This window comes from Zasmidium cellare (genome assembly GCF_010093935.1).
Source record: "Zasmidium cellare ATCC 36951 unplaced genomic scaffold M409scaffold_2, whole genome shotgun sequence".
Lineage (NCBI taxonomy): Eukaryota > Fungi > Ascomycota > Dothideomycetes > Mycosphaerellales > Mycosphaerellaceae > Zasmidium > Zasmidium cellare.
Window position 1 is genome coordinate 945,451 of NW_022986946.1, and position 25,148 is coordinate 970,598.

Sequence of the window (25,148 nt, forward strand, 5' to 3'; positions counted from 1 at the left end):
GACTGTGTAGACGAGCACTTGGAAGTCACGCACTTGATTGCGGCCGAACATTGACCACACGGCGATGCGTATTGTTCGCGAGGCCAAGTCGGCCAAACAATCACGACAAGAAGTGTTGCTGTAGGAGGAGAGACTCTCCATCTTTGTCCATCTTGGCTCCCTTGGCGTGTGTCGGACGCCCAGTGGCAGGGTTCTCGAAGAGCATTTCGCGACCAACTTCATCCCTGATCGATGCATACGAATGTCCAGACTCCAGAGCGGCGCTCGCCAAAGTCAGCCAAAGTCGTCCGTTGAAGATGTCAGCGCCTCGCAGGTATCGTAATGAAGGCTGTTCGATGCCATCGGTGGCTGTTGCTGGCTTGCTGACCTTTGACAAGATTAAAGAGGATCGCTTGGCACGGGTGCTACGGAAAGCAAGAAGAAGTCGCCGAAGTGTATATTTGTTTTCTTGGCCTCGTAGAACGACATTGCAGGCAGGAGATGCGCTTTGAACCATCATTGCGCGTGTTGATGTGATGCGCTCTGTGACCCTGGCGGATCCAAAGAACGCTCTGTCTCGATGCCGATGCTGGTCGTTTGTGATGCTGGCTGTCATTTCTCCACGAGAAGGCATCATTGTGCTGTGTGTCCATGATATGAGGTCGAATGAACGGACAAAGTTCGAAGATATCTGAAAGTTTAGGCAAGAGAGGCAGGTAGGGAAGGCACGTCGTGTAGACGTCGACGAGGGAAGTCGCGCCGCGTCCATGCAACATCCCATTTCAATTTCAACGTCACCTCATCAGGCTTCGACAGCGTCACGCGAGTTGTGGCCTTACTCCCTCTGCGCTGGATCTTTGGTCTCTCCCGGCTCCTTGAACGAAACCTCTCATAACAACCCGTGCCTTCTCCTGCGCAGCGTCTGCAATGCGCAGCAATGTCGCGGCTCAAAATGCCGCAGAAGAAAGAAGCTATGGACAAACTTGTCCAGGATATTTCAGGTGAGAGACCCCAACTTGCGGTGTCTTGGGCTCCTTTACGCTGACTTGGGAGGCTAGACTTTGCGACAAGGTTGCATGACCTGCTGAACAATCGACAGCTTTTGTCCGCAGAAATATCGCGGGAACTGGAGAAGTACACCAAACAGCTACCGCTCAGTAGCAATGTGCCGGATAAACAAGTGCGGACGCTGGATGCATTGGGCACTGAACTATGGAATGTCTCCGCAGGCCTCGTTCATAACGATATCCAACGTGACCCACGACCGAAAGCGACTGACCCTGTGCACCAAGCCGCACTGATCCGCGCATTTGCCTTCCTACTTCTCGATACCGCTGACCCCACACAGTCCTCGAAGAAGAAGAGCGAGGACGTGCAAACAAGGATCATTACCGTTGCACTCAGAGCAACCCGGCTCTGCCTGGACAAGAACGAGCTCGATTTGGCGATGAGAGTCCTTGAGAGATGCAGCCAGCGTATACCTGATGAGCGAGACGAAGACACACTGCTCCAGATGGCCATGGACCCAAGCGAAGACCGGCAGACCTTCGAAACGTCAATCAAGGACCTAAGAAGCGAATTCTACCTGCTACGCCTTTTGCACTCGTGGAAATCGGCTCGCCTAGACCTTGCTGAGCATTACCTTGCGAAGGTCAAGCTCTCTAGGACATCGCCAACGAGCAACCTTGCAGTGAAAGCTGCCGATCTCTTCTACGAAATCGCAAGATCCTTGTCAAAACTCAGCAAGCCGGACGATGCTGTGAAGTGGTTTGAGCGCGCCTGGGGTGTGTCAGATCAAGTCAGCCCAGATCACCTCAGTCAAGAAGGAGCAGAGCTGCTTATGAGCATTGGCGTATCATTTGGTGAGTCAGTCTACAATTCGTGTGGGCGCTTGCTGAATGGTAATAGCCGACGTTCTGCTGTCTTCTCAACAACCGTCTCATCAAAAGCGCGCGTGCGAGATCGCAAGCAAGTTGGAGCAAACACATGGACTCAGTAATCGATTGACGATACCAATATTGAAGTTCCAGATACTTGCGAATGAGCGCCGCGTAGATCCCGACAACATGACCACTATACTCTTACATATCGTGAAGCTGGCAGTGCTTACCGAAGAGAACTTCAACATGTGAGTAACATCGCCTGACGAAGTTATATCGATGCTCATACAGTGACAGGATTATGAAGACGATGCGCAAGGCATGTGAAAAGTCTTGCACTACCGCCTTACACGCTCTCAGGATGTTCATCAGCACTCGGTTGTTACCGGATGTTGAACACAACCAGCACAGCAAAAGTGCGTCTCAGGGATGGCTGGAGAAGGCTTCTGTCGCATACATTCTCTTCCACACTCGATTGCCGAACTTTGCGCTAGCAACCTCGCTAGATGATCTCCAGGATCTCTTCGATACTTTCAGTAGCGCCGTTCCGTCGCCATTCACGGCCAAGGCAACACATGCTGCTCAAACGCTGATGTGGAAGGCAATTGGACAATCCACCCTCAGCCATACGTTCAGATGGTGTCAGTTGTTGAGGCACCCCCTTTTCGAGAATGCTGGATACGTCAACAAGGCACGTATTGGCAGGTAAGACTCGATCTCGTCCTGGCTTGTAAAAGAAAACTGACAATGTTAGAAAACTCATGTGCATTGCGATCGACGAAGGTAGTGTTGCAGCCGCGAGAGAGGCCTTTTACCAAATGCCCGAGACTGCAAGAAATGACGGGCCCTCGCGACTCCTCGCTTTCAGGACTGCATTGATTTCGAGAGACGACGACTTTGCCATGGAAAGTCTTCAGGTCATCGCAAAGACCGTTGCAAAGGATCCAACATTTCTCTACGCATGTGTGCTAGAATCGCAGCAACATGGCATGGACCACATGACTCTTGCCACTCTACAGGCGATCTTGGGTCAGAAGCCTGCAGGCATTCAGATGCCAGCTCTTTTGCGCTGCGCTGCACGTCTTGCTGTATCCAGAGTCAACGATGAGCGCTACAGTAGTGACGATACAGCTCTCGAAGCTGTCAAGACATTCGAGACGGCTTCACATCACATACACGACCTACGACAACTTGCAAAGACCCAATGGACTGCTGAAGTCCAGTGGTGGAGCAAGAACAGCTACAACTTCGCTCTACGCCATTGCAAGAAGATGCCTCCAGATTACACTATCCGAATACTAGACGTATGTGCGGTCTTCACGGAATGTTACTCAACCGATGTCGAGCAAAGACAGCAAAGCGACCTGAGACAACGCAGGTCTCTCTGCTCGTTCCTCTCGACAACAGCACTCATCGTTATGGGACGCTCAGGAGAAGTGGGTTCGGAGCACACGAATCAGTGCTTCCTGCACGCTCAAGACCAAATTACCAAATTCAAGTCACTGCAAGCAGAAGTTGGCGACAAAGATGTGGGTCAAGAGTCAACGGCCAGAACGTTTGCAATGCTCAAGTTCGAAGTCGAGTGCATACTGCACCTACAGCAGTGGGACCGGCTGAATGACACTCTTCGAGAGTGCCTCGAAGTCCGTTCGGTCGAGCGATGGGACGCTTTGGCCGACTTGATCATAATAATGCACGAGCATCTGGATGCCTCTACTCGAGACTCTCATTTTGAGATGATCAACCAGGTCCTCCAGCGAGTCATCAACGACACGTGGAAGAAGCAGAAGGAGATCGTGAAGGTGGCCCGCTGGGTCAGATTCACATTCACGCTATGCTTGAATCACGTTCAGGGGAACTTTTCACTACGGCTGCTCGAGCAAGCAGCGACCATGGCAGAGAATGGGTATCGTGGCAAGCACGAACACTATCCGGAATCAGAGTTGCAATGGCTTGCCACGACGAGCTTCAACCGTGGCGTGGACGTTTTGGTCGAGGAAGAGAACGAAACAGACGCTTTTCGCTGGATGAACACTGCGCTAGCACTGGCCAAATGGTCGCAGGACAGCGGCAGCCTGCACGCGATCTTGACAAGCAAGGAAGAGGCTGCGGAGCAGCATGTAAGGGATCGGGAGATGCAGACTTGAAGCCATGACGGGATTGTTGATCAAGGTTTAGCATGATATTCATAGCTTCGAACGTATCATCGACATTCGTTGGCCATTGCATGTCGCATCCTGCTTCCCAATGCTATTGCCATTCGTGGACGCGGTTTGGACGATGGCTCCATATGCATAGTATGGCGAACCCTTTCTCCGGTTTCGCCCTCGCAATTCCGCTCCATCTCCACTCGCTGAAGTGACATCGCGGAGGGGTAATGGCAAGGCCAGTCGAAACGTTAAGGTCGTACTCAGTCATCTTCGTCTGAGGAGTATGCAGCGAGCCCAAGTCCAGCTCCAGAAGTGGCCTTTGGTGGTACGGCTGGCTTGTCGGCTGGAGAAGCAGTCTCGCTGCCACGTTTCACCTCATCCGTAACCTTGGCCTGTTCCTCCTGGGGTGGTGACGGAGAGGCCGCTGGCTCAGCCGCTGCCGATGCCCTCTCCCCCGAAGAAGCCTTGCGAAGCTTCACGCCCCGCAACAGTCCCTCCCGACCTTTCTTCCTCTTCTTGCCCACGGACCAGCTCGTACCATCCACCGCCTCCGTTGAATCCTCAGGCCCACCCACCTTAGCAGCCTTCTCAGCCTCCTCCTGCTGCCTCCGAAAAGCATCCAGCTCCTCCCTCGTCTGCCTCTTCACGGCGGCCTCCTTCACCCTCTCCCCCTCCAACACCGAGTCCAAAAACTCCACCTCATCCTCATCCAGCGACCGGAACTGGTTCTTCAACCGAGCGGATTCTTCAAACTGCTCCTGCTTCGCGGCTTACGCGACCACCTAACTCGTCAGTTCGACGTGATGTCTGTAGACTCATATGTAGTGCCCGTAAAGTCACCTTTGTTCGCTTGCAGTTTCTCGTAGAGACTCTGGCCGTTTTCCTGTTTGCCTATTTCCGCCTTTTCCCGCGCGCGGGCTTCGATTTCTTCTTGCGCTTTGAGCCATGCTTCGTCCCGTTCGGCGGGCTCGTCGTTCGTGCCGCCGAAGACGAAGCGCGACATGGTGGAATCGAGACCGAGGGAGGTGGTTGGTAGGAGGATGTTGTTGTGATTGAAGGAAGGGTTGTTTGGAACTGCCGTGAGGTTGGAAGCTGGGCGGCGGGGCCCGAATGCCCGCGATCAGGCGGAGTCGCGAAGGGACACTCACCACAACGTACCTTACTCTGTGACAATCTTGTTGATCACATATGAGAATCTACATCTGATATGACTGCGAATACACAGCGGTAACCATCTATAAGAAGATGTGAAGAGAGCAATGGAACAATCCTAGGTCACACGAGAGGTCCTGAAGACCAACCTCCCGGATATCGAGGACTCTTTTCCGCCAGGTACCGGAATGGAGGCCAGTCCACCAGCGTCCAAGACGCCGAAGCATCATGAGTCTCCTTCCGATGGACCCAGCGGGTCACCAGGACGGGGAGTCAAACGTCAAAAGGTGACCAGAGGTGAGTGAAATCATTCCATTGAAGCCAATGCCTCGTGCTACTAATGATCGTGTCGCAGCTTGTGATAATTGCAAGTCGAGGTGAGTACATCCTTCTGCCGGAGAGACTCTTGGAGCAACATGTACGTCTTGCTAAACGAAATGCAGAAAGCGACGATGTACAGGAGAACTGCCATGCACAGCATGCCATTCAACCGGTTCCAATTGCACATACACTGCCTCCTACACGAGAGGTAGGCTGGTCCAACCTGTGCCTGCTGCTCACCGAAGGAATGGGAGCGGATCACTCTATGTACCTCATCCCGACAACGTACTCGTGCAGACTACTTTGGCGCCCACCAACAATGGCCAAGAATCAAGGACCTCCAGGGCCGCTTCTCCAGAGGGTGCTTCCACATTCGCTGGCCAATATCTTGGACCGACTTCACCCTACACATTCTTGCGCCGAGCTTGGAAACGCTTCGAGCAGGATGGCATGCGTGTCGAAATCGTAGGAGGACCAACGGAAGACCTGGCTCAATCAGAATCGATCTGGGCCTTTGGTGACCGCCCGATCCCGCCTGTGAACTTCCAGGGCCTGCAGCTACCACCGCGTCCAACGAGTTCAATGCTTCTGCACAACTACTTCGATCTCGCAATGCCGACGTATCGGTTCCTGCACAAGCAGACCATTTCGCAATGGCTAGAGGAATACCACCACATGGAAGAAACCGGTCTCGACGGAAACGCCCTGCCACCAACTCGGCAAGCAGTCGTTCTGATGGTGCTGGCAACAGCGCGATTCTTCAATGTAGGCGGCAACAGCAAGATCCTGGACCCGGACGAGCAGTCGTGGCGTGAGAGTGAGCGGTTCTTCCAATTAGGTCAGACGAAGTTGGACGCGGAAAGGGGTAAACCCAGGCTGGAATCTGTCCAGGCCCGGATTGCGAGTTGTCTCTATCTGCTTCACACGTCTCGTCCAAATCAGGCGTGGTATCAATTTGGAACGACGATCCAGCTGGCCATGGCGCTTGGATTGCACAGGTGCAGCGCTGGCACCGTTGGCCAACCCGACCCTATCACGAAAGAATGTCGAAAGCGGGCGTTCTGGGCAGCGTCAACATTGGACACCTATTTGAGTGTAATCCTTGGACGACCGCCCTTGATCCATCTCGACGACGTTGATCAGAAATTCCCGGATCCAATAGATGACGAGGATCTTTCAAGCACTGGGAGTACTACCGAAGGATTCCCAAGAGACAGCGTCATCAGGGCTTCGATTTTGCACGCGCAGATCACACGCATCGTGAAGAAGGCAGCTCGTGAGCAATACTCTGTTCTGCGGAAAAGCGGATCGCAAAAGCTCGACACCGCTGCGAAACTCAATGCGGAGACTGCGGCATGGCACGAGTCCTTACCGGTCGTTTTGTCTGGGGCGATACATCCTTCCAGTCTGATACCGATCTTCAGGAGACAGATCACCGTCTTGCAGTTGGCACATTGCCATGCTCAGATGCTGGTCAATCGACCAAGCCTCCTACTGGATACCAGCCAAGTCGCCGTGAAAGAGTCCCAGGTCGACATCTGTCTGTCGGCTGCCAAAACCACCCTCGATGCCACGCTTGCTGCCGGACTGGGACAGCATATCTTTCAAGCCTTCTGGTACACCCAATTCGTCTGCTTCAATGCCTTGTCCATCGTCTGGGTATGGGTGATCCAGAGAAAACACAGCCGGCTGCCACCCTTGAAGAACATCAAGGATGAGGAGCTAATCAAACTTGCAAACCACGTCCAACAATTCCTGGGCGAAGCGACGCAGGCCAATGCTCCAAGTCTGAGGTATAGCATCGTGTTGGAGGAGCTACGAGAGGAGGTCGAGCGTGCGAGCGGCAAAGTCGGGCCTCGTCCATCATATCTGAACGTCGCGGTCGAGGCCCCGAGCAATGGCTCCACGAGCTACGACACCGTGACGGACACCATTGGTACTGAGCGCACGTCCGATTCTCTGGTCGATACTGCCACGGACAACTTGATAGATACTATGGATGCATTCTCGACTGACTTCCCGCTCGATCCAGACCTCTGGCTCAGCCTGGATGCTTCCCGTTCTCGGACTTTGGCCAGCTAGAGTAGGAAATCATCATCAAAGCAGTTACTTCTTGACCGGTCGACTGTATTGAGTTGTGGAGATGTAATCCTTGCTAGGCCCACGCACCCTATGTATCGTTTCGAACTTGTGCAGCGAGATACCTTTGAGAGGTAGCTTGTACTCCGTGGTGTACATATCCTCGACGCAGAGGTGGTCAGCTTTGGCGATGCAAGCCCCTTGCTTTTCCGCTTCCGATGGCGCTACGAACGCCAGGTTGTGGAAAAGGTAGTCGACCTCCAGATCCGAGTCTGGCTTCACGAACCATACGCTCAACTCGTCGCGTTGTTCAGAGTACCGGTAGACGTAGCGTCTCTTGGCTGGCATAGAGGCGCCGTTCGATAGGAAGAGCACGCCGGACTCAATGTACAGATATTCGAGGTCGAATGGCAAGCCAGTGGCATCAGGAGTTGGAGACCGAGGGTGGAAGCTAGCTTCACCTTCCAAGGTTCCAGAAGGGAAGCTAGAAAGTGCGCTGTCAATAGTACGGCGTATGTTCCAATTGCCTTGGAGAGCACGGAAGGCTGCACGTGCCACGAACTTGCCATGTTCCCTGCAGTCTTGCCAAGTCCGATGGAGGTCTTGCATGATGCCGTCTGCAACGGCCTTGTCTGAATCCGCAGACAAGTACCGCGCGGGTGACGGACATCCCTCTCGATCTGTTGCGAAGGCGCCGTTGTTTCTCTCCAGATTCAGATGCGCGGACACCTCTTCCATGTACCCAGCATAGTCACCAAACCAGTACTGCGGCACGTCGAGGCCTTTCTCCTGCATGGTCTTTCTCAGGTCCAGCAGCTTCTCCGTCTCCTCATATTGGTGTGCCTGAGAGTCGCTCTCCGAGATCCAGCGTTCGGCTGTGTATCTCGCTTGCATTTCGATCATGGGCCAGTATGGACCTTCGTAGAACCCAAGGAGAGCGAGTTCCGGGATCCCTGCGGCTGCGGTCTGCCAGCCCTCGAGGATCAGGGGCAAGCGCAGGCTTTGTGGGTCATAGTGCAGTGCTGACTTGACTTCATCGTCGAGGAAGTCTACTGCTGAGGATGGAGAGTAACCTGTTGCGTAGACAACCGCGCCGATGTTTTCGATGTGCAGGTCTTTGCCTCCGTCCGACGATTTAACGATAGCCGTTGCGGTGTTGCTGCCTTTATCCTGAAGGGCGATGACCCGACCACCGACCACCTCGATAAGGCCGCTGCGAACGTATTCAGGATACGTCTCGCTCAAAGCCACATACACCGTCGATCGTGGCTCGTCTGCGGGAATTTCAAGCGCAGGAGTTCCGAGATCTGACTGGTTGCCGCCGATCGTGCCCTGCAGAGCAGTATGAATCATATCCTTGACAGACTTGGTGACACGTCCGGCATTGCCGACGATTGGGCCAGGAGGACGTTTTGAGAGATCGTACAGTTTCAAGTCGATGGGCATGAATGTCGTGCTCGCTGCTTCCACCGGGACGTATGGAGGTAGAGCGTATAGTGGTCGAGCAGCAACATGTACGATATTGCAGCTCCTATATGTCTGCTGCCTTGCTGTCTCAGGCGAGTACTGGGCGTTGGAGAGCTGCTGAGCTACCGCGGCTGCAGCCTCGCCAGCAGAGTTTCCGCCTCCAATTACGAGGATGCTCTTGCCAGCAGCCTCCTCTGGACGTGGGAATAAGTCCTCGAGTTTCCGAAACTGAGAGCTATGGATCGCTCGCACGTTGCTCAACGAGGCTTCGGGCACACCGAACTTGAGGGGTCGTGGGGTGGAGAAGAAGCCAGATCCTAGCATCAAATAGTCGAATTCAGATGTCGTCTGTTGACATTGATCGTCCTTGATCGTCAACTTCCATGCCGGTCTACCGTCTTGACCCAATCTTTCTGCCTTGATAATCTCATGCCTGAGGCGTATCGTACCTTGCGGTATGTACTTGGCCCTGTAAGCTTCGAGGTACTTGTTCACCTGCCACGCTTTCGGGAACAGGGGGGTCTTTGGGTTCTGCATTGCTCCATTCTGATCATGGCCATTCGATGTTCCATTGAGCTGTACGGAATTCCAGTCGAGATCTGAAAAGGCTACCGAGAACCTTGACAAGTTGGTCGGTGTGTCCGGGTGGAGAAACCCAGCGGTCGATCGTTCATCCAGTGCCCATATGCCACCTATCCGATCTGCTTTCTCAAAGACTGTGACATTGAACTTGTTCGTCTTCAGTAGCACTTTCGCGCCGGTGAGACCGGCTGGTCCCGCACCGACGATAGCGACGCTTTTCATTCTCGATATAGCTTGGTTGAGAGTAAGAGGAAAAAAAGATTTCTTCATGAGCAATGGCGTCTTACCTCGTTGTTCTCCAGCTCAGCTGCTGACCAATTGACGCGTCGGGTATTTCCCTACATTAGCGACTCGGTTTCCAGCGTGCTTGTTTGCCGTTTTAGAGTAGTATTCGACTTTGTTGCCCTGCTGAGAGCGAGGTGAGGTCGGTCTGGGATCCCAACAAGCTTCGTACGCATTCGGCCGCATCACATCTGACGTATCTCCTCAGCCACAGCTAGGCGGCATCTAGAACAAGAACATAACCGGCAGACAACACTCAGACTCTACATCTTCCAAAGCAGTCAACCAACGAGACCGAATCATCATGTCGAACTCAGGCTATTACCAACAACAAGGCTCGCAAGAGCATCAGAACCAAGGCGTGCCGAACTCGAACCCGTGGGCAGATCAAGTCTCGCAGCCCGGCCAACATCAGCAACATCAGCAGTATCAGCAACAGCCCCCACAGCAACAGCAGCAGCAGCAGCAATATGGCGCACCGCAAGGCTACAGTGCGCCGCCTGGAGTCCCTCCTCGAAGGACCGGCACGTTTGAAGAGACACAGTTTGTGCCGGATGCCGAACGTGAGTCGAAAAGTCCATCCTGAACGGGGACACCAAATGGTGCTTGATCTGTCGGTCTGACCGTGAATTCAGGTGGCGAACAGCGTGAAATGATGGAACAATTCGAGATGAGCCGCAACAAGCCAGAGAGCCAGACCGACCGAGACGTGGCGACGTTGCAAGAAGAGTTTCCTACTCTCGACGGCTCGCTGATTGCTGCGCTGTATGGTGATTCGCAGTCTCTCGGTGGCACGCGGGAAATGCTGCAGGAGCTGGCTTCCTCCCAGGGACAGCGCTGATGATGGATCAGAGAGAGGCCAGAACAGGAAAGTGGTCTGCTTGTACTTGTAGACGACGAGACGATATCGATAGCAACGGCCACGAAATGAAGGCATCCTGCGATATCGGAGCCCAGTCCGTTGCACCGAGGAGCTCTCTCCACACCTTCAGGCTGTTCTCGTTGTTAACTACCTTGCAACCACTATCCACGCGCACGGGAAGTGCTATAGTGAACTGCATGTAAGGCTTTTCATTTCGTTCACAATACCTTCATCATGTCTTTAGCCTTCCCCCGCCGGCTGCTGTCGAGCCACACTCTTTCAGCCGCCCGTTTCTCTTCACGCACCTTCTCCACCTCTCGACGGGCATTGGCAGACCAGGTTCGCATAGTAGAAGTCGGCCCAAGAGATGGACTGCAAAACGAGAACACGAGTATACCTGCCGAGACAAAGATTGAGCTGGTGAGGAGGCTTGCGGCAACAGGTCTCGATGCCATCGAGGCTGGCAGCTTCGTGCATCCCAAATGGGTCCCACAGGTAGGCAGATGGAGTGTTTAGTATTCGAGCGAGGAGTATTGATGGCAGTAGATGGCGGCCTCTGACAAAGTCCTCTCATCCATACTCGCAAATCCACCTCGCTCGCAAAAGCCTATGACATACCAATGGCTGCTACCGAACAGCAAAGGCCTGGACAACTACTTCAAAGTCATGAACACTTCTCCATCCGCGCCAGACGGCTATCCTACACCGCCTCCGTCCCCCGGCAACGACAGTGGCCCAGCGTTGAACACCTCTTCACAAGATCCCAACGCAATGCCATCGGCGAGTTCAGGCGCAGATGCAATGGGGGCGAGCTCAAATACTGGTGGGCAGACACATGAAGTGTCCATCTTCATGGCAGCGACGGAATCGTTCAGCAAGAAGAACACCAACTGCACAATAAAAGAGAGTTTAGATCGCTTCGCGCCGCTCATGGCAGAGAGCAGAAAGGCTGGATATTCTGTGCGAGCATACATCTCCGTGGCTCTGGGTTGTCCATTTGAAGGGCCCGACGTGGACCCACACAAGGTCGCTGAACTAGCAGCGTCGCTGCTAGAGATGGGTGCGGACGAAATCAGCGTGGCAGATACGACAGGCATGGGAACAGCTCCAAGGACACAAAAGTTGCTGCAGACGCTCAAGGAGGCCGGTGTGAGGAGCGAAGACCTGGCTTTGCACTTCCACGATACCTTCGGGCAAGCGTTGATCAACACCATGGTATCTTTGGAGCATGGCATCCGAACGTTCGACAGTGCAGTAGGCGGACTCGGAGGATGCCCCTACAGCCCTGGTGCTACGGGCAACGTCGCTACTGAGGACCTGGTCTACTTCTTACATTCCCTCGGCGCACAAACAGGCGTAGATCTGGACGAGGTCAGTCGGATCGGTGACTGGATCACCGCAGAGATTGGCAAGTCGAATAGTGCGAGTGCTGGCAAGGCGACACTGGCTCGGCTGAAACGAGAAGGCAGCGCTTAGTTTATGACATCCATGAGACCGCAGAAAATGTACAGTATGACGGAGCGAGCATCGAGAAAATCAGAATCGAAAAGGAGAAAGTCGTTCACGAGCCAGCATTTCGTCTATGTCAACGAGCGATCCTGCGGTGCAGGCACTTCAGTACACTTGGCCATCAGCCCTCCCACACTGAAGGAATTCACACCCGTAACACCAATCTTCAAGAACCCTGCATCGTCCAAAATCTTCTGCTTCATCTCAACGAGGCCCTCCGCATCCCAATTCGCCCAGACGAAACGTCCGTGCAGGAACGCCGCCGCAGGAGTCGATAGCCACAGCGCCATGTGTCCGGCAAGGCTCGCTGTGCGAAAGGGTCAGTTTTGCTACATCAAACGTGGAAAAGACGACAATGTTCCGACTCACGATGATCCCATATCGGCAAATCAGAACTGTATTCCGCAGACCCAGACGCAGCCGCCGTGTACACGGCTCCAGGATGCATCGTCACCAACCTCATCTCCCCCTCCGGCACCTCATCCGCCAGATGGCAGAGGTAGTTCGAGAAAGCCGCCTTACTACTGCCATACGCGTTCATGGCGTAGGGATAAGCATGCGCAGCCGCAGACGTAATGTCGATGAGGACCTTATGCCGCTTCTCCTCACCCGCGCCGGCTTGCTTCTGAAAATTCTCAAGCATATACAACTTACTCGCGACATTGAACTGAAAAAACTCCACAACCTCCGCCGCGGTCGTCGTCGCGCCCACCTTCGCAGCATTCAAAACCAGCACATCCACAAACACACCCTCCTCCTCCCGCAGCCGTGTCCAGAACTTCCCAATCTGCGCCACATCGGAGGAATCCAGCGGTATGGACGTCACCGCGCGCTTGACGCCCCTCGCGCGGATTTTGGCGACCGCGTCGTCGAGTTTGGCCTGTGAGCGGGAGGAGAGGATGATTTTGGAGGCGTTGGCTTGGGCGTACGCGAGGGCGATGGAGAAGCCGATGCCTTCGGAGCCGCCTATCACCAGGACGGTGCGGTTGGACTGGTCGTTGGAGGGGTTGGAGGGGCTGATGGTTGGGTAGGTTGTGCGGCGGAAGGTGGGCGTTACGTCGGTCATTGTGGTATGGACGATTGGGATTTGTGATTTGTGATTGTGAGAAGGTGGTTGGGATTGTGAAGTCAATGGATGGAATCGAAAAGATTCAAGTCGATTCCTTCTGTTTTTGCTACTGCGAGTCTCGCATGCAGGCCAAGAGTATACTTGTCTTAACCCCGTCCCATCCTTTTACATGTGCGTTCAGCTGGAGCTAACGGAAGACTATCAGTCACCTGATGCTGCGGCTGATCAGCTAGTGATGGATTCATTCGTATGTAACTCTTTCCGGACACTATACAACTTTGGCAAATGTTGAGGATCGACTTTGAGCCAATGGTATGCCGGCATTGATTGTTCTGAAGTGGATATTGTCAGGGTTCACTATCACATACATCACTACCTTCAGAAGGCCCCCGGTAGCATATCTAATTCAGTCGTCTACGCTGTAATTGACCTTGGCCTTTGCAGAGCGACGTCCGCCTTTCCTGGAGCCTTCAGTCTTGATAGCGGGTACTGGAGGTCCATCCTCATCATCATCGAGTCGCAATTCATCGCCCTCCATATCATCGCTCGAGCTTGGAGTAGGCACAGACTGCGGCTGCTTCTTAGCACGACCTTTCTTCGGTGGTGCTTTGGTCGTCTCTTTCGGCTCCGTGGTTTTCACAGCCTTCTGCTTCGCGCGCATAGCTGCTTTCGCTTTCTTCGTCGCAGGAGTTGCATCGACATCGGAGTCGTGTTCACTCGCTGGTTCGTCTTTGATTCTCTTCTCAGCTTCTTTCGCGGCGTATAATTCAGCGGCCTCTTTTTTCTTCTGCTCGGTAGATTTCTCCCCTGGGTCCTTTTTCTTAACCTCTCGCTTCTTGGGCCGTAGCCATTCTTCCATTCCCGGCGGCCAGTACACTCGTCCTTCAGGACCTCCCATGCCGACATCTTCCTCTGGGATCAGCTCTGGCTCGGGTTTTTCGGCCTTCTTCTTTTTCTTGTTCATCACCGCGAGAGCAGCCTTATTATCGTCATTCCTCACATATGGGAGGACATCGTTTATCTTGTTGAAACCGGGGAGCTTGAACGCTCTCATCAGCTCAAAGACAGCCTGCTCCTTGTCTTTTGCTTCGATCATTAGATCCATATCCGGCGGGCAAGGTGGGAGTGTAGCAACTCTCGGGTTATGCTTCCGTCTCTGACGCGGCGTGATAGCAGCGGGTGTTGGCTCAGAATAATGCATCTTCTGCGTAATCCTTTTTCGATCCCAGGTGGCCTTGATCCGAGGATAGAGCTCCATGATGTCCTTGGTACCCTCGCGGATCTGGTCTGCATCGAAAACGATGTTGTGATGGTGGAAGTCAAGCACAAACGGTATATTCAGCTCTTCGCAAATCGGCAACAAGTCGTGTACGCTCCAACCCATGTCGTCGTTCTCCAGAACGAGACGGTTCTTGACGCCCTGTGATAGATTGGCATAATTCGCTCGGAAGCGGTCAAGAGTCTCCTGCTTGCCCTCGAACATGCCACCCATGTGGAGAATCATGACTGCGTCCCGGTTTTGCTGTTCAGGCAACTTCAGTAGTGAGAGCATCTCATCGTGATAATCCAAATCACGAATGGCATTGTCAATGACCGGCTTCCTCGGACTGCCCAGCTGCGTGAACTGTCCAGGATGCGTCGTCACTCGATGCCCCAGCTCTGCAATAACTTTCCCTGCCTCTGCGAGGGCTTCTGTGGCGAAAGGCGCAAGCTTATAACCATACTCTGGGTGTGACGCAAATGGAAACATCTCAGAAGACAGTCGGAAGAACCGAATGTTGTACCTGTCGTTCCAACGCACCGTCTTCGCAATATCCTTCACATTGGCCAAGCATAGACTCTCGACATATCGTTGCCCAAGCTCGACATCCGCGGGCTTGCTTCGATCCGGTCGATTCTTTGTAGGATGCTCCGGCTGAGAAGGGTCCTGTAACGGATGGCGATGCTCCAAGATGGATTGAATTCGACACGTTCGCGAGCTGAATACTGGTGGGTTGGAGTTTCGAAGGTATGTGTTTAGACACGCGAATCCTAGACGTCCGGTCCATGGCAGAGGCAAGTATGCACTGTTGACTGGTGGTGGTCTCGACAATGCTTCCTTGACCTCCTCTTCATTCACCTCTTCCTCTCCACCTGCTTCTGGATCGAACCCGCCATCTGCCTCCTTCTTAGGCTTCTTCGCAGGGGTCGCTGCGGCAGTGCTTTGTTGTGCATCCTCGTCTTCCGTCTTGATGGCCTTCTTGCCCCTGGCTATCTTTACCGGCGCTTCCAAATCCACACCATTTTGCTCAGCTTTTGACTTGCCCGATGTCTTGATCGCTTTTGCCTTCTTCTTAGGCGGCTCGACCACATCAAGCGCCTGGCTCAGAGGGCTTTCATCTCCTGCACCTTCCTCCTTCTTAACAACACCTGGCACGATATCCTCGTTAACATCACTATCAGGCGACGCCCGCAGAGCGTTCGGTGCATCTATGACCTCCTCGTTCTTGTCTGGGTTGACGGCCGCTGCAGCAGTGGTAATCGTTCTAGCAGACGAGCGACGGTTTGGCAACGCATCGCCATTGACCACGCCGTTCGTATTATCAGCAGCTCTTTTTCTCTTGGGCGCCATGATGAAGTAGTGTAATGAGCGAGTACTGAGACAGTACGTTCGAGACGCGCAAAGTAAGGGGAAGGTCACAGAACGAATAGCAAGACGTCGCGAACAAGTGACGGGTAACATCCAGAAGCACTGGCCTGAGGTGAACAAGGAGAGAAGGGAGAAGAAAGAAGAAAAGTACTACACCTCTACAATGCACGTCCCTCGCAAGGTAGACGTCGATGATTTGCAAGGACACGATCTTGGAGACGCGAGATCGATGAGATTAGCGAGGACTGATGATGCAAGAATTTGGGGGGCCCCGGCGAACTTTGGGCTGACTGCACGTGCCATCGAAAGGGAAATGGGAGAGGACATTCTCTCAAAATCAAATCGTACTTTCTGCTTCTGTCATCTACAGACGCGTTGTTGTGGTGCAGGGTACCGCCTCACCACACGTCCTCCAATCCACTGACGATCCCCATATCGATGCTCTGTATTCTGCTCCAACCTCAATCATGCCCTTCCGATAAGGGATCGCGGTGTCATCCATTCATAAACATGTACTCCGTCAGGCGTGCAGCACTCAACTGGAATGGGTGCTCAGCGTCCTGAAAAAGATCTTCCTCTGCCGTCGACATTGGGTGGTATTGGAAGTAAGTGGCTGGCGGTAGATGAGGAGTGGCAGGCTGGGATGGCGTCGAGGTGCCGCCACGGCAGTGTGGTATCGAGCAAGGCGGAACGCCGCACGGCTCTCTCTCAACAAGATCGCAGTCGGGGTCGTTGCAAGGATCACACGGATCGCAAGGCTCGCAGGGGTCGCAGTCAGGCTCACCGCACGGTGGAAGCGAATCGTGCGCGGAGTGAGCGTCGTTGCAGAGGATGTTGCATGGCAAGCAAACAGGAATATTGCAACCTTGCTTGCTGCACTCGATGGACGGGTTGCGGTGCCTTGCAGCGAATGAATGGACCGACATGCTCGAACCTCGAGACATTGGGCTGCCGCTCATGACAGACTGCCGACGACAATGCGACTTCTTGCAGTGTGTCTTGAACTGCTGGACCCACAGATTCCAGGCGTGAGGATCTCTGACAGTTTCCAGGCCGTGTCCATCGCGTTCGCAGTGCTCCTTCATCTTGTCCTTGCGACTGTCAACATACGTGCAGCCATGAGTGTGTCTGGCCGGGCACTTGATGCCGGTCTCTGGATTGTGGACCTGCTTCTTGTGCTTGGACAGATTCGAAGAGTCGTCAAATGCCTGCAAGCAGTATGGGCAAATGTGCTTCTTGGCTTTGAGATGGACGCTGTTCATATGGCCATCCAATGCATGCTTGACAGCAAAAGAGCGACCGCAGCCTGGCCAAGTGCAGACAAAATCCTTGGCGCCCGTATGCGTGGTCAAGTGCTTGTCGAGCTGGTCTTTAGTCACGAACGCTTGCGAGCAATGCGAACATGGAAACGGCTTGTACCCAGTGTGACTATGCACGTGCCTCACGAGCTTGTTGGCAGTTGGAAAGCTGCCTTTGTCGCAGCCTGACCACTGACACACGAATGTTCCAGCACCACGCACATGGTGTGTTCGGATGTGGTCATTGAGAGATTTGGCATCTAGAAACTTATGACGGCATGCCATTCCGTTGCCAGACCACTGGCAGCAGTAATGGCCGTTCACTAGAGCAGCAGCACCCGCCAGACCTGGGCGTCTCATAGATCGTGATCCCGTTGGCGTTTTGACGGTCAGAGAGCCGTTGAAGTCCTGGGCCGCCTGATTGAAGTCGGTCAGCTGCGAATGGGCCGAACTCATGTCAAAATCCAGATTGCCGTGTTCGTGAAGGTGCTCCCCGTTGAAGGCCGGGTAGTTGATTGCAGCCTCGCCGTCCGAATGGTGGATGCCGCTGGCGTTGTGTATGCTGGCATCGTGCTGAGGGTTGATGAGAGACGAGAACTGGCTCGAAGGGTGCCAGTACGGTAGAGTCGAGGGGTTGGCATCCCCCGTTGCGCTGTTGCGCAAAGCGCTCTCTTCGAACCTCGACATGACTTCTGTGTTTCAGTGACAGGCAGAGGGTCCGGACACGAGTGCATCCCGTGCGTGAAGGGACTTTGGTGGCAGCCGCGGGGAGCAGGAGCCGCCTTGTCGCGTCACCTCGAGCACTCAAGCAGTCAGGCTCTGTCGTTCAGAGGTTGCGTCGCAAGTTGCTTCGAGCCGGGTGCTTCATGAGGAGGGTATTCCTTTTGAAACAGCGCTGCCAGAAGACAAGATTGGCTTCGTTCTCACAGACCGCGGCGAGAGTGTGTCGCGGGCTGACAAGATCCGGTCCCTCAATTCCTCTCATTCATCATTCTGTCGAGCACCGAGCACCTTGATGGACAACAGTTGGAAGCAAAACTGCTGGGACAGATGTAGCAGAAAGCTCGTGATCGGGACAGATGTCGACGCGGCCAAATCGTTTTTCTTCACTCGGAAAGACTGCAAGAGCGACAGATGATGATCTTGAATTCTTCTAGCTCTGCCTTGTGCTCAATACGGATGTCGGTCGAGACTCTGAGACGTGTTTGGTAGAAGTTTCGTCGTTGTTCTTTGTTTGCTGCTAAAGTGCTGGCCGGATAAACTGATGAGAAAGCGCGAACCCATCCCGGCGCCAGCTAGAGGCCAATCGGCACGTCCAGTGAGGCGATTGTGCGTTGAGAAGTACGAGGTCGACGTATCGAGCTTTTGCGTACGGTAGCACGCCGCGGGTGTCTTCTGTTTGTTCCTTGGAGGGTTAAGGTGTTGCGGGTGACCACGGCCAATCTGCTTTCCTGCTTACTCGATGTGAAGTGCTGCCCCGTGCTGCAGCGGCCCGAAAAAGTCCACGTGCTGCTGCCGCCGCAACGAGACCCTTGTTGTGCCTGCTTGGTCTCTTGGTGCACCTCCGCTCGTAGCTCCAGCATTGTATGCATCTATCCGCAACTCCATATCCAGCGTCGAAGTTGAAGATACAGAGGCAGAAGTTCGACAACATCTTCAGCGAAGCTCGATTACGCCAGGAGACTGCCGATATCGGGTCACTATCCCACCCGCCGCATTGATCGCCGTACAATCCACCCTCCTCACACCTCACCCATCATGGGCAACTGCTTCGGAAAATCGAGTTCAACCTTCCAAGGCGAAGGCCGTACACTCGGAGCACAGCCAAGCAATGCGCCCGCCCAATCGAACAACGCCAGCGCTGCAGCGCCAGCTAAGATCAGCGCACCGGCTGGTGGACGAACGTTAGGCAGGAACCCACAGGCACCAGGCGAGTCGCATACACCTGGCGAAGCAGCAGCGAAAGCAGCAGAAGTACGTCCTCTTTCTTCGGAGCAAAAGAATCTAGCACGCAAGAGAACGATATCTGTCAGCTCGGTTGGACCAATCCTATGAAGGTTGCAGACTGCGGCCATGGGAGGGACGAGCTTGGGGCGATACTCTTTGCGTTGAAGGTTCAGAGCAAGCGGTTTCTTTCAGATTCTTCTAGTGTTTGGATGACAACGCTAACGGCTATACGTCTGACAGGAACGATTAAAAGCTTCACAAGGAAAAGGAAAGCTTGGGAAGCAATTGGACGCACAGAAAGGACAGACACAAGCTGGAACATTGGCACAAAACGCGAGGGATAATGTTGCGGCACGAGATGCAGATGCAGCGGCCGAAGCAAGGAACTGGAACTAGCCCCTGAGACTTGGATGAAGCGGGCGACGAAGTAACGACGATGACGACCACGTGTGCATAGCATTAAATTCGGAAGAGTGACGAGGAACAGAATAGACCACGGCAAAGGTTTGCACAAACACCGAGCAATTGCTACCTCTCATGATGGAGCTTTCCAAAGCCACACAGAGCCGTTTCTATAAAGCTCGTCGTTGTCTTGCACCCTGCCCCAATACCCAATCATGCCCAAAGGGGTGAGTTTGAGTTTCCAATTCCACATAATGCCGGCACCATCACCATACGCTTTGTGGCCACGAAAGGTGAAGACATCATCGACCTGAGAGACGCTTCCCCTGACCACGAACGAACCTATCCCATCAACGCCATCGTCGGCCGCCACTTCCAGTGCCTCCGTGGGCTCGCCATGGGACGCCTGACGACGGACAAATCGGATCTGAACCATAGGAGGATCGAACCGCTCTAGCGAAGGGACAAACGAGCGAAAGTACGTGTAATAGCCACTCCAGGTCCCCTCAAACAAGTACTCCTTCGCCATCTCCCGACTATGGGTGACATACCAGTTATCCCAGTTCGAAATGGGTGAGCTAGGATCGCCAAAGGGGAGCGGCAACTGATACGACGAGTTCGTCGGCCGCATGTCGATATCTGTCGCAGTCGGCAGGGTCATATACGGCACAGCGGCGGTGTGGTAAGGTCGCGCTGCGGGTCTCGTGTGCAATACCTTTCGAACTCGGAGGATCATGAAGCAGAGGCCCCAGAAATAGGCCTTTGACGACTCATCGCGCCGCAGGTATGCGTCTTCGTGCATGGCGAGGGATTTCTCCAGTTGCTGCATTGGCTCGTGGGGTTGGGCAATAATAGCTACGTGTGGTTAGCTACCTTTGTGAATGTTTGAATACTGTGAGCGTACCCATCGCGAAGCAGAACATCTGCTTCGCAGTTAATTGCGGTGGATCCCATAGAAACCGGCCCCAGCACTGTTGATACATAAACGGATGCTTGACGACAAACAACTCCGGCAGCCAGTTGACAAAGTTGGCGGGCGTCTCAAGAGGGCTTTCTTTCTGTGCCAGCTCCCATGCTTTCTGGTCAGCTAGAGCGTATCTCGCCCATTAAGTAGCGTCCTTGCCACAGCGATTTTCGAGGGCTTCGACGTCTAGAGAATGAATGGCCCAGAGATTTGATTGATTACTGAGGAGTTCACGGAAGACAAGGCTGTCGTAGCAGGCTGAGCGGATTGTTCGACATGTTTGGGATAAGCGGAGGATGGAGAGGGCATCTGAATTGACGGCGATGTGTGATAGGAGCTCCTTGGGGAGCGCATCAAGACGAGTTGCCATGGCTAACTTGAGCGTGGGAGGAGAGTGTTGGATAAGCTGTTCACGGAGGTGAGGTGTAGTTCTCAGCTGCTGATCGCCGTATCTGCCTAGCTAGCTGGGTAGCGCTAGCCAAGTGAATGTTCTGCCTGAGGCAAACACTTGCGCCTCGATGGGCTGTGATTAGAGCAGCCACGAGATGTAGAAACTTCTGATAAAGTGGAAGGTTATGAGCCACTGTAGCCACATCCTGTGGATCGAGGTGATCGAAAGTGTTCCTCATAATTCATCATGGCGGGCCACTCTTTTGCGTCCCTCGATACGTCAAGTAGGCGTCATCACATGCAGGTACCAGTTGACACGAGAGAGCAATTCAAAATGTCGTTGTTGTTTGCATGTTTCCTCTGGTCAAAAACTCTACACTGAATACTCAACAACTCACACGACCTACTTTTCAACAACTACACACACATCCAACAAACATCACCAATCCATCAACATGCCTCGCCAAGTCGCTCCACCACCATCTGGCGAGTTTACTTTTCGTTTGCAGAAGCCATTCTCTGGTGAGCGTTCCTAGACACACAAGCTGTGGTTTCCAGACTGACCTTCTGCAAAGGCACCCCAACCCACACCGTCGAAGTCATCGGGGAGCCAAACCGTCCAGCAGTTGTCCGCGTGTCTCAATACAACGGCGGCAACAAATCTTCAGAGAAGACCGGCGATGTTCCCAAGTAAGCTCCGAACAGACTGCCACGAATCCGGATCATGGTTGACGTTATTGCAACAGGGACGACGTGAACGAGCTCACCACCCTCGTCAGCACCGTTCGAGGTTTCCCATCTCATCCCTCGAAAGATGTCTACGGCCAGGACGCCAAGCTCGAGCTCAACACCTTCGAGATCCAGTGGTCGAATGAGGATGAGGATGCTGCTGCCAACGAGGTGTCTGAGATTGCGGCGGAGACCAAGGATGACTTCAAGCGTGTGGTGGACAGCATCGAGGCTCTGGGTCGGACGTTTGCGAAGAATGATTCTGCGGTGTAAGGAGGGAGGGTGATGAAAGATGAGATCATGACTGTACTTTTATAAAAGCGTGTAATAGCACGTCATAGGGCAAGACAGCATTGCGGATGTGTTGTCGGTGTCTCTAGAGAGCTTTCCAAAACCTCATCGTCTGTTGATCTCGTGACCGATTGCCATTTATGCCGACTAGCAGCACAAGTACAGTGCAAACACCGAACGGCTAACCATCCACAAACGATTGTTCTGCGAGCTCCGATCCAAATTGCGGAGTTCGAGCTTGGCCTGCTTGACATGTGACAGCTTTCTGGAGCTCCCAGGCACCAAACAAAAGCAGTGATACGTCATCGTATGAGGTTGCATTCACAGCTGTCGGTAAACCTGATATAAGCGCTTCTTGTTAATTATAACTGATCCTGCTCTTCATCAATACTCATCAAACACCAATCACATACCAGACTTCCGCAAGAACCATCAAGCACCTCAGATCAATCCATTCCAGAACCTCATCCAAGATGCCTCTCGTCGTTCCAGGTCTTCAGTCGAACAGCGGCGACCAGACCCAGCAATGGTTCCAGAAGCTCGCAGGCAAGAAGATTGGCGAGAAGCACGATGAGAACGTATGAAGCACCATGAAATGTTGTTCAGTCTTTCGGATTGCTGACAGTGCGAGCCAGACCTTCGCCAAGGGCGACCTTCCTCAAGAGCACCGCGTCCTCAAGGGCGACTCGATGATGACCATGGACCACAAGCCAGACCGGTATGTTATCACTTCCGTATCCATGCTCTTTCCGGAGACTAACAACGTCTCGTAGTCTCAACATCCACACCGGGGAGGACGGCACCGTGACCAAGGTCACTCATGGCTGAGCAGATTGAGAGGTTCAGATGCCTGTATACCTTCGTAGCGATACCCAGTAGTTAGGGAATGGAATACCGTGAAAGCACCACAGCCTCGTCTTGCACTCCAAAGTCCACGAAATGTGAAAGATCGCTGCCGCCGGTCGCTCGGTGCCGTCTCCTGAGTCCGAGTCTCGCGCCATTCGCGAGCCGAAAAAGACTGCCCCTATCGCATCTCGCCGCAGTTGTAAAAAGATCTGGCGTGTTAACGGACGTAATGTTCGTTGATGGCTTGAACCGTGCTCTCAAGAAGACCGCACGAGTCATGTCTGGCCCAGTCACTGCTTCATTAAATCCGCCTCCTTCAGCCCTGCTGACGCCATTAAAAAGTTCTTCCAGAGGCGATACTGACTACACCCGTCTAAAGCCCTATGCCCTGCATTCGAAAGGGGAAAGAGTTGCTCCGACACATGCATGTACTCTTTCCTATTCTAGGTCAATTGGAAGAAGACATTGGGCGAAGTATCATGTGCGGTTCAGAAGTACTCTCTACAAGCCGGAGAAGTCGATACAATGGCGTCATGCACAGCGGGCAATGCTTTCGGTCTCGTATTTTGGTCTGCCGATGGCTTGCTGCGTTCTGTGTCCTATCATCCATCCATAAACACCGTGTCGCTGACTCGTTGATCTGGAGATAGAGAGTACGGAATTCATTTCAGGCCACGCTACGTGCTTCACTTCGTTTGAGTAACTCGACCACCGGCTTGAAGGATTCGTAAAGCCGGATTCGCTGGGTCTACCTTTCCAGAAGATATAATACATCCTGAATCACGTCGCAGAGGAAGGCCAGAACAGCAGCAACAGATCACAACCACTACACAGGCCAACGCCCAATACTTTCTTCACCACAAATCAAGTTCGAAACATCCACAATGGCATCCAATGTGGTCGAGAAGGCAAAGGACGTCCTGAACCTGAACAAGGACGACATCAAAATCGTTGGACAAAAGGTCCATCACACTGGCTATGGACTCATGGGCTTGACATGGAGATCCAACCCTCCATCGCAGGAGCAGTGTTTCGAGGCAATGAGTAGGTAATTTCGATATTTACGACTGTGAGATCGTTCTAACTATCCCGCAGAGACTGCCCTCGAGAACAAGTCCAATTTCTGGAACGGAGGCGAGATTTATGGTACTGTGGAGAGGAACAGTCTGCACCTGCTTCGCGAATACTTTGAGAAGTACCCAAAGGACGCTTCTAAAGTCGTGCTATCCATCAAAGGTGGCATAGAAAAGGGTGGCCGCAGACCCGACGGATCTGCAGAAAACACTCGACGCAGCATTGACGAGTGCCTTACAGTCCTTGCCGGCACCAAGAAGCTGGATATCTGGGAGGCGGCTCGTGCTGACCCAACGACCCCGATTGAGATCAGCATGCGAGCGGCAAATGAATACGTCAAGGCTGGCAAGCTCGGCGGTATTGCTCTGTCAGAGTGCAGCGCAAACACCATTCGACGCGCAGCCAAAGAAGTCAAGGTTGCGTGTGTGGAGGTCGAATTCAGTCTCTTCTCGACACAGATCTTGGACAACGACGTTGCAAAGGTCTGCGCAGAGCTTCACATTCCGATCGCGGCCTACAGTCCACTGGGTAGAGGATTTCTCACCGGCCAGATCAAAAGCCCCAGCGATATTCCAGCAGACGATCTTCGCCACCACATTCCCCGCTTCTATCCCGAGAACTTCGACAAGAACCTCAAAGTGGTAAATGAACTTGAGCAGATCTCGAAGAGGAAAGGTTGTACTTCTGGTCAGGTCGCTTTGGCCTGGGTACGAGCACAGAGCAGGAAGCCAGGCATGCCGACGATCATCCCCATTCCAGGTGCTTCGAGCCCAGAGCGTGTCAAGGAGAACTTGGTCGAGGTTGACCTCAGCGAGAACGATCTGAAGGAGATTGACAGTCTCCTTGCCAGCGCGGAGATCGCTGGTGGGCGTTATGACGGCCCATTGGCGGCGCTGGAGCATGCTGATACGCCAGAACTCAAAGAGTAGACATGAACCTCAAGATTCTTAGCATTAGCCGTGCAGCGTACATGCCTCCTCTGCGATGTATATATCAGCCTCAGTCCGAATGAGTTCTTTATTTCAGACGTGTCCATCATTATGTGACCTCAGATCAAGTGTAGTTTTGGAATAATCCCCATGGGCTTCGTGTCCAAAGGACGCGGAAACCGTGAGCATTGCAGAATTCTCTATGTTCATCATAGTGAATGTAAAAAACGAAGATGCAAAGACTCACATAGAAGGCGTCGCAACAGACTGCGCTCTGAGTTATCACTTCTCTGAGTAGAAGTATAGATCCGATAAGA

At 53.4% G+C, this 25,148-nt stretch overlaps 14 protein-coding genes across 14 annotated transcripts; 8 read left to right on the forward strand and 6 right to left on the reverse strand.

The window, feature by feature from the left end:
• Positions 1-916: 916 nt before the first annotated feature.
• M409DRAFT_62617 (uncharacterized protein) lies at positions 917-4,006 on the forward strand (the record flags this gene model as incomplete). The annotated part of the gene is made up of 5 exons (XM_033815252.1): positions 917-980; positions 1,038-1,841; positions 1,888-2,107; positions 2,157-2,564; positions 2,614-4,006. The coding sequence occupies 5 exons, from the start codon at positions 917-919 to the stop codon at positions 4,004-4,006; spliced, it is 2,889 nt and encodes a 962-aa protein (XP_033673868.1).
• Positions 4,007-4,269: 263 nt separating this feature from the next.
• On the reverse strand, positions 4,270-5,012 carry M409DRAFT_62638 (uncharacterized protein; the record flags this gene model as incomplete). The annotated part of the gene is made up of 2 exons (XM_033815258.1): positions 4,270-4,778; positions 4,850-5,012. 2 exons carry the CDS (start codon positions 5,010-5,012, stop codon positions 4,270-4,272), a joined length of 672 nt encoding a protein of 223 aa, XP_033673869.1.
• Positions 5,013-5,349: 337 nt separating this feature from the next.
• On the forward strand, positions 5,350-7,564 carry M409DRAFT_62618 (uncharacterized protein; the record flags this gene model as incomplete). The annotated part of the gene is made up of 3 exons (XM_033815253.1): positions 5,350-5,458; positions 5,517-5,538; positions 5,605-7,564. 3 exons carry the CDS (start codon positions 5,350-5,352, stop codon positions 7,562-7,564), a joined length of 2,091 nt encoding a protein of 696 aa, XP_033673870.1.
• A 24-nt stretch (positions 7,565-7,588) lies between these two features.
• On the reverse strand, positions 7,589-9,832 carry M409DRAFT_62619 (uncharacterized protein; the record flags this gene model as incomplete). Its single annotated transcript, XM_033815254.1, has 1 exon — positions 7,589-9,832. One exon carries the CDS (start codon positions 9,830-9,832, stop codon positions 7,589-7,591), a length of 2,244 nt encoding a protein of 747 aa, XP_033673871.1.
• Positions 9,833-10,196: 364 nt separating this feature from the next.
• On the forward strand, positions 10,197-10,733 carry M409DRAFT_16934 (uncharacterized protein; the record flags this gene model as incomplete). The annotated part of the gene is made up of 2 exons (XM_033803828.1): positions 10,197-10,455; positions 10,528-10,733. The coding sequence occupies 2 exons, from the start codon at positions 10,197-10,199 to the stop codon at positions 10,731-10,733; spliced, it is 465 nt and encodes a 154-aa protein (XP_033673872.1).
• Positions 10,734-10,988: 255 nt separating this feature from the next.
• M409DRAFT_35451 (uncharacterized protein) lies at positions 10,989-12,230 on the forward strand (the record flags this gene model as incomplete). Its single annotated transcript, XM_033810400.1, has 3 exons — positions 10,989-11,249; positions 11,301-11,417; positions 11,586-12,230. 3 exons carry the CDS (start codon positions 10,989-10,991, stop codon positions 12,228-12,230), a joined length of 1,023 nt encoding a protein of 340 aa, XP_033673873.1.
• Positions 12,231-12,334: 104 nt separating this feature from the next.
• Positions 12,335-13,329, reverse strand: M409DRAFT_16936 (uncharacterized protein; the record flags this gene model as incomplete). Its single annotated transcript, XM_033803829.1, has 2 exons — positions 12,335-12,570; positions 12,633-13,329. 2 exons carry the CDS (start codon positions 13,327-13,329, stop codon positions 12,335-12,337), a joined length of 933 nt encoding a protein of 310 aa, XP_033673874.1.
• Positions 13,330-13,738: 409 nt separating this feature from the next.
• On the reverse strand, positions 13,739-15,943 carry M409DRAFT_49486 (uncharacterized protein; the record flags this gene model as incomplete). The annotated part of the gene is made up of 1 exon (XM_033811256.1): positions 13,739-15,943. The coding sequence occupies one exon, from the start codon at positions 15,941-15,943 to the stop codon at positions 13,739-13,741; it is 2,205 nt and encodes a 734-aa protein (XP_033673875.1).
• Positions 15,944-16,455: 512 nt separating this feature from the next.
• Positions 16,456-17,946, reverse strand: M409DRAFT_49487 (uncharacterized protein; the record flags this gene model as incomplete). Its single annotated transcript, XM_033811257.1, has 1 exon — positions 16,456-17,946. One exon carries the CDS (start codon positions 17,944-17,946, stop codon positions 16,456-16,458), a length of 1,491 nt encoding a protein of 496 aa, XP_033673876.1.
• Positions 17,947-19,017: 1,071 nt separating this feature from the next.
• M409DRAFT_16938 (uncharacterized protein) lies at positions 19,018-19,602 on the forward strand (the record flags this gene model as incomplete). Its single annotated transcript, XM_033803830.1, has 3 exons — positions 19,018-19,233; positions 19,293-19,373; positions 19,447-19,602. The coding sequence occupies 3 exons, from the start codon at positions 19,018-19,020 to the stop codon at positions 19,600-19,602; spliced, it is 453 nt and encodes a 150-aa protein (XP_033673877.1).
• Positions 19,603-19,741: 139 nt separating this feature from the next.
• M409DRAFT_16939 (uncharacterized protein) lies at positions 19,742-20,942 on the reverse strand (the record flags this gene model as incomplete). The annotated part of the gene is made up of 3 exons (XM_033803831.1): positions 19,742-20,463; positions 20,513-20,683; positions 20,735-20,942. The coding sequence occupies 3 exons, from the start codon at positions 20,940-20,942 to the stop codon at positions 19,742-19,744; spliced, it is 1,101 nt and encodes a 366-aa protein (XP_033673878.1).
• A 475-nt stretch (positions 20,943-21,417) lies between these two features.
• Positions 21,418-21,964, forward strand: M409DRAFT_49489 (uncharacterized protein; the record flags this gene model as incomplete). The annotated part of the gene is made up of 3 exons (XM_033811258.1): positions 21,418-21,484; positions 21,538-21,652; positions 21,709-21,964. 3 exons carry the CDS (start codon positions 21,418-21,420, stop codon positions 21,962-21,964), a joined length of 438 nt encoding a protein of 145 aa, XP_033673879.1.
• Positions 21,965-22,455: 491 nt separating this feature from the next.
• M409DRAFT_16941 (uncharacterized protein) lies at positions 22,456-22,810 on the forward strand (the record flags this gene model as incomplete). The annotated part of the gene is made up of 3 exons (XM_033803832.1): positions 22,456-22,560; positions 22,618-22,700; positions 22,756-22,810. The coding sequence occupies 3 exons, from the start codon at positions 22,456-22,458 to the stop codon at positions 22,808-22,810; spliced, it is 243 nt and encodes an 80-aa protein (XP_033673880.1).
• Positions 22,811-23,712: 902 nt separating this feature from the next.
• Positions 23,713-24,831, forward strand: M409DRAFT_49491 (uncharacterized protein; the record flags this gene model as incomplete). The annotated part of the gene is made up of 2 exons (XM_033811259.1): positions 23,713-23,872; positions 23,924-24,831. The coding sequence occupies 2 exons, from the start codon at positions 23,713-23,715 to the stop codon at positions 24,829-24,831; spliced, it is 1,068 nt and encodes a 355-aa protein (XP_033673881.1).
• Between the last annotated feature and the right edge of the window lie 317 nt (positions 24,832-25,148).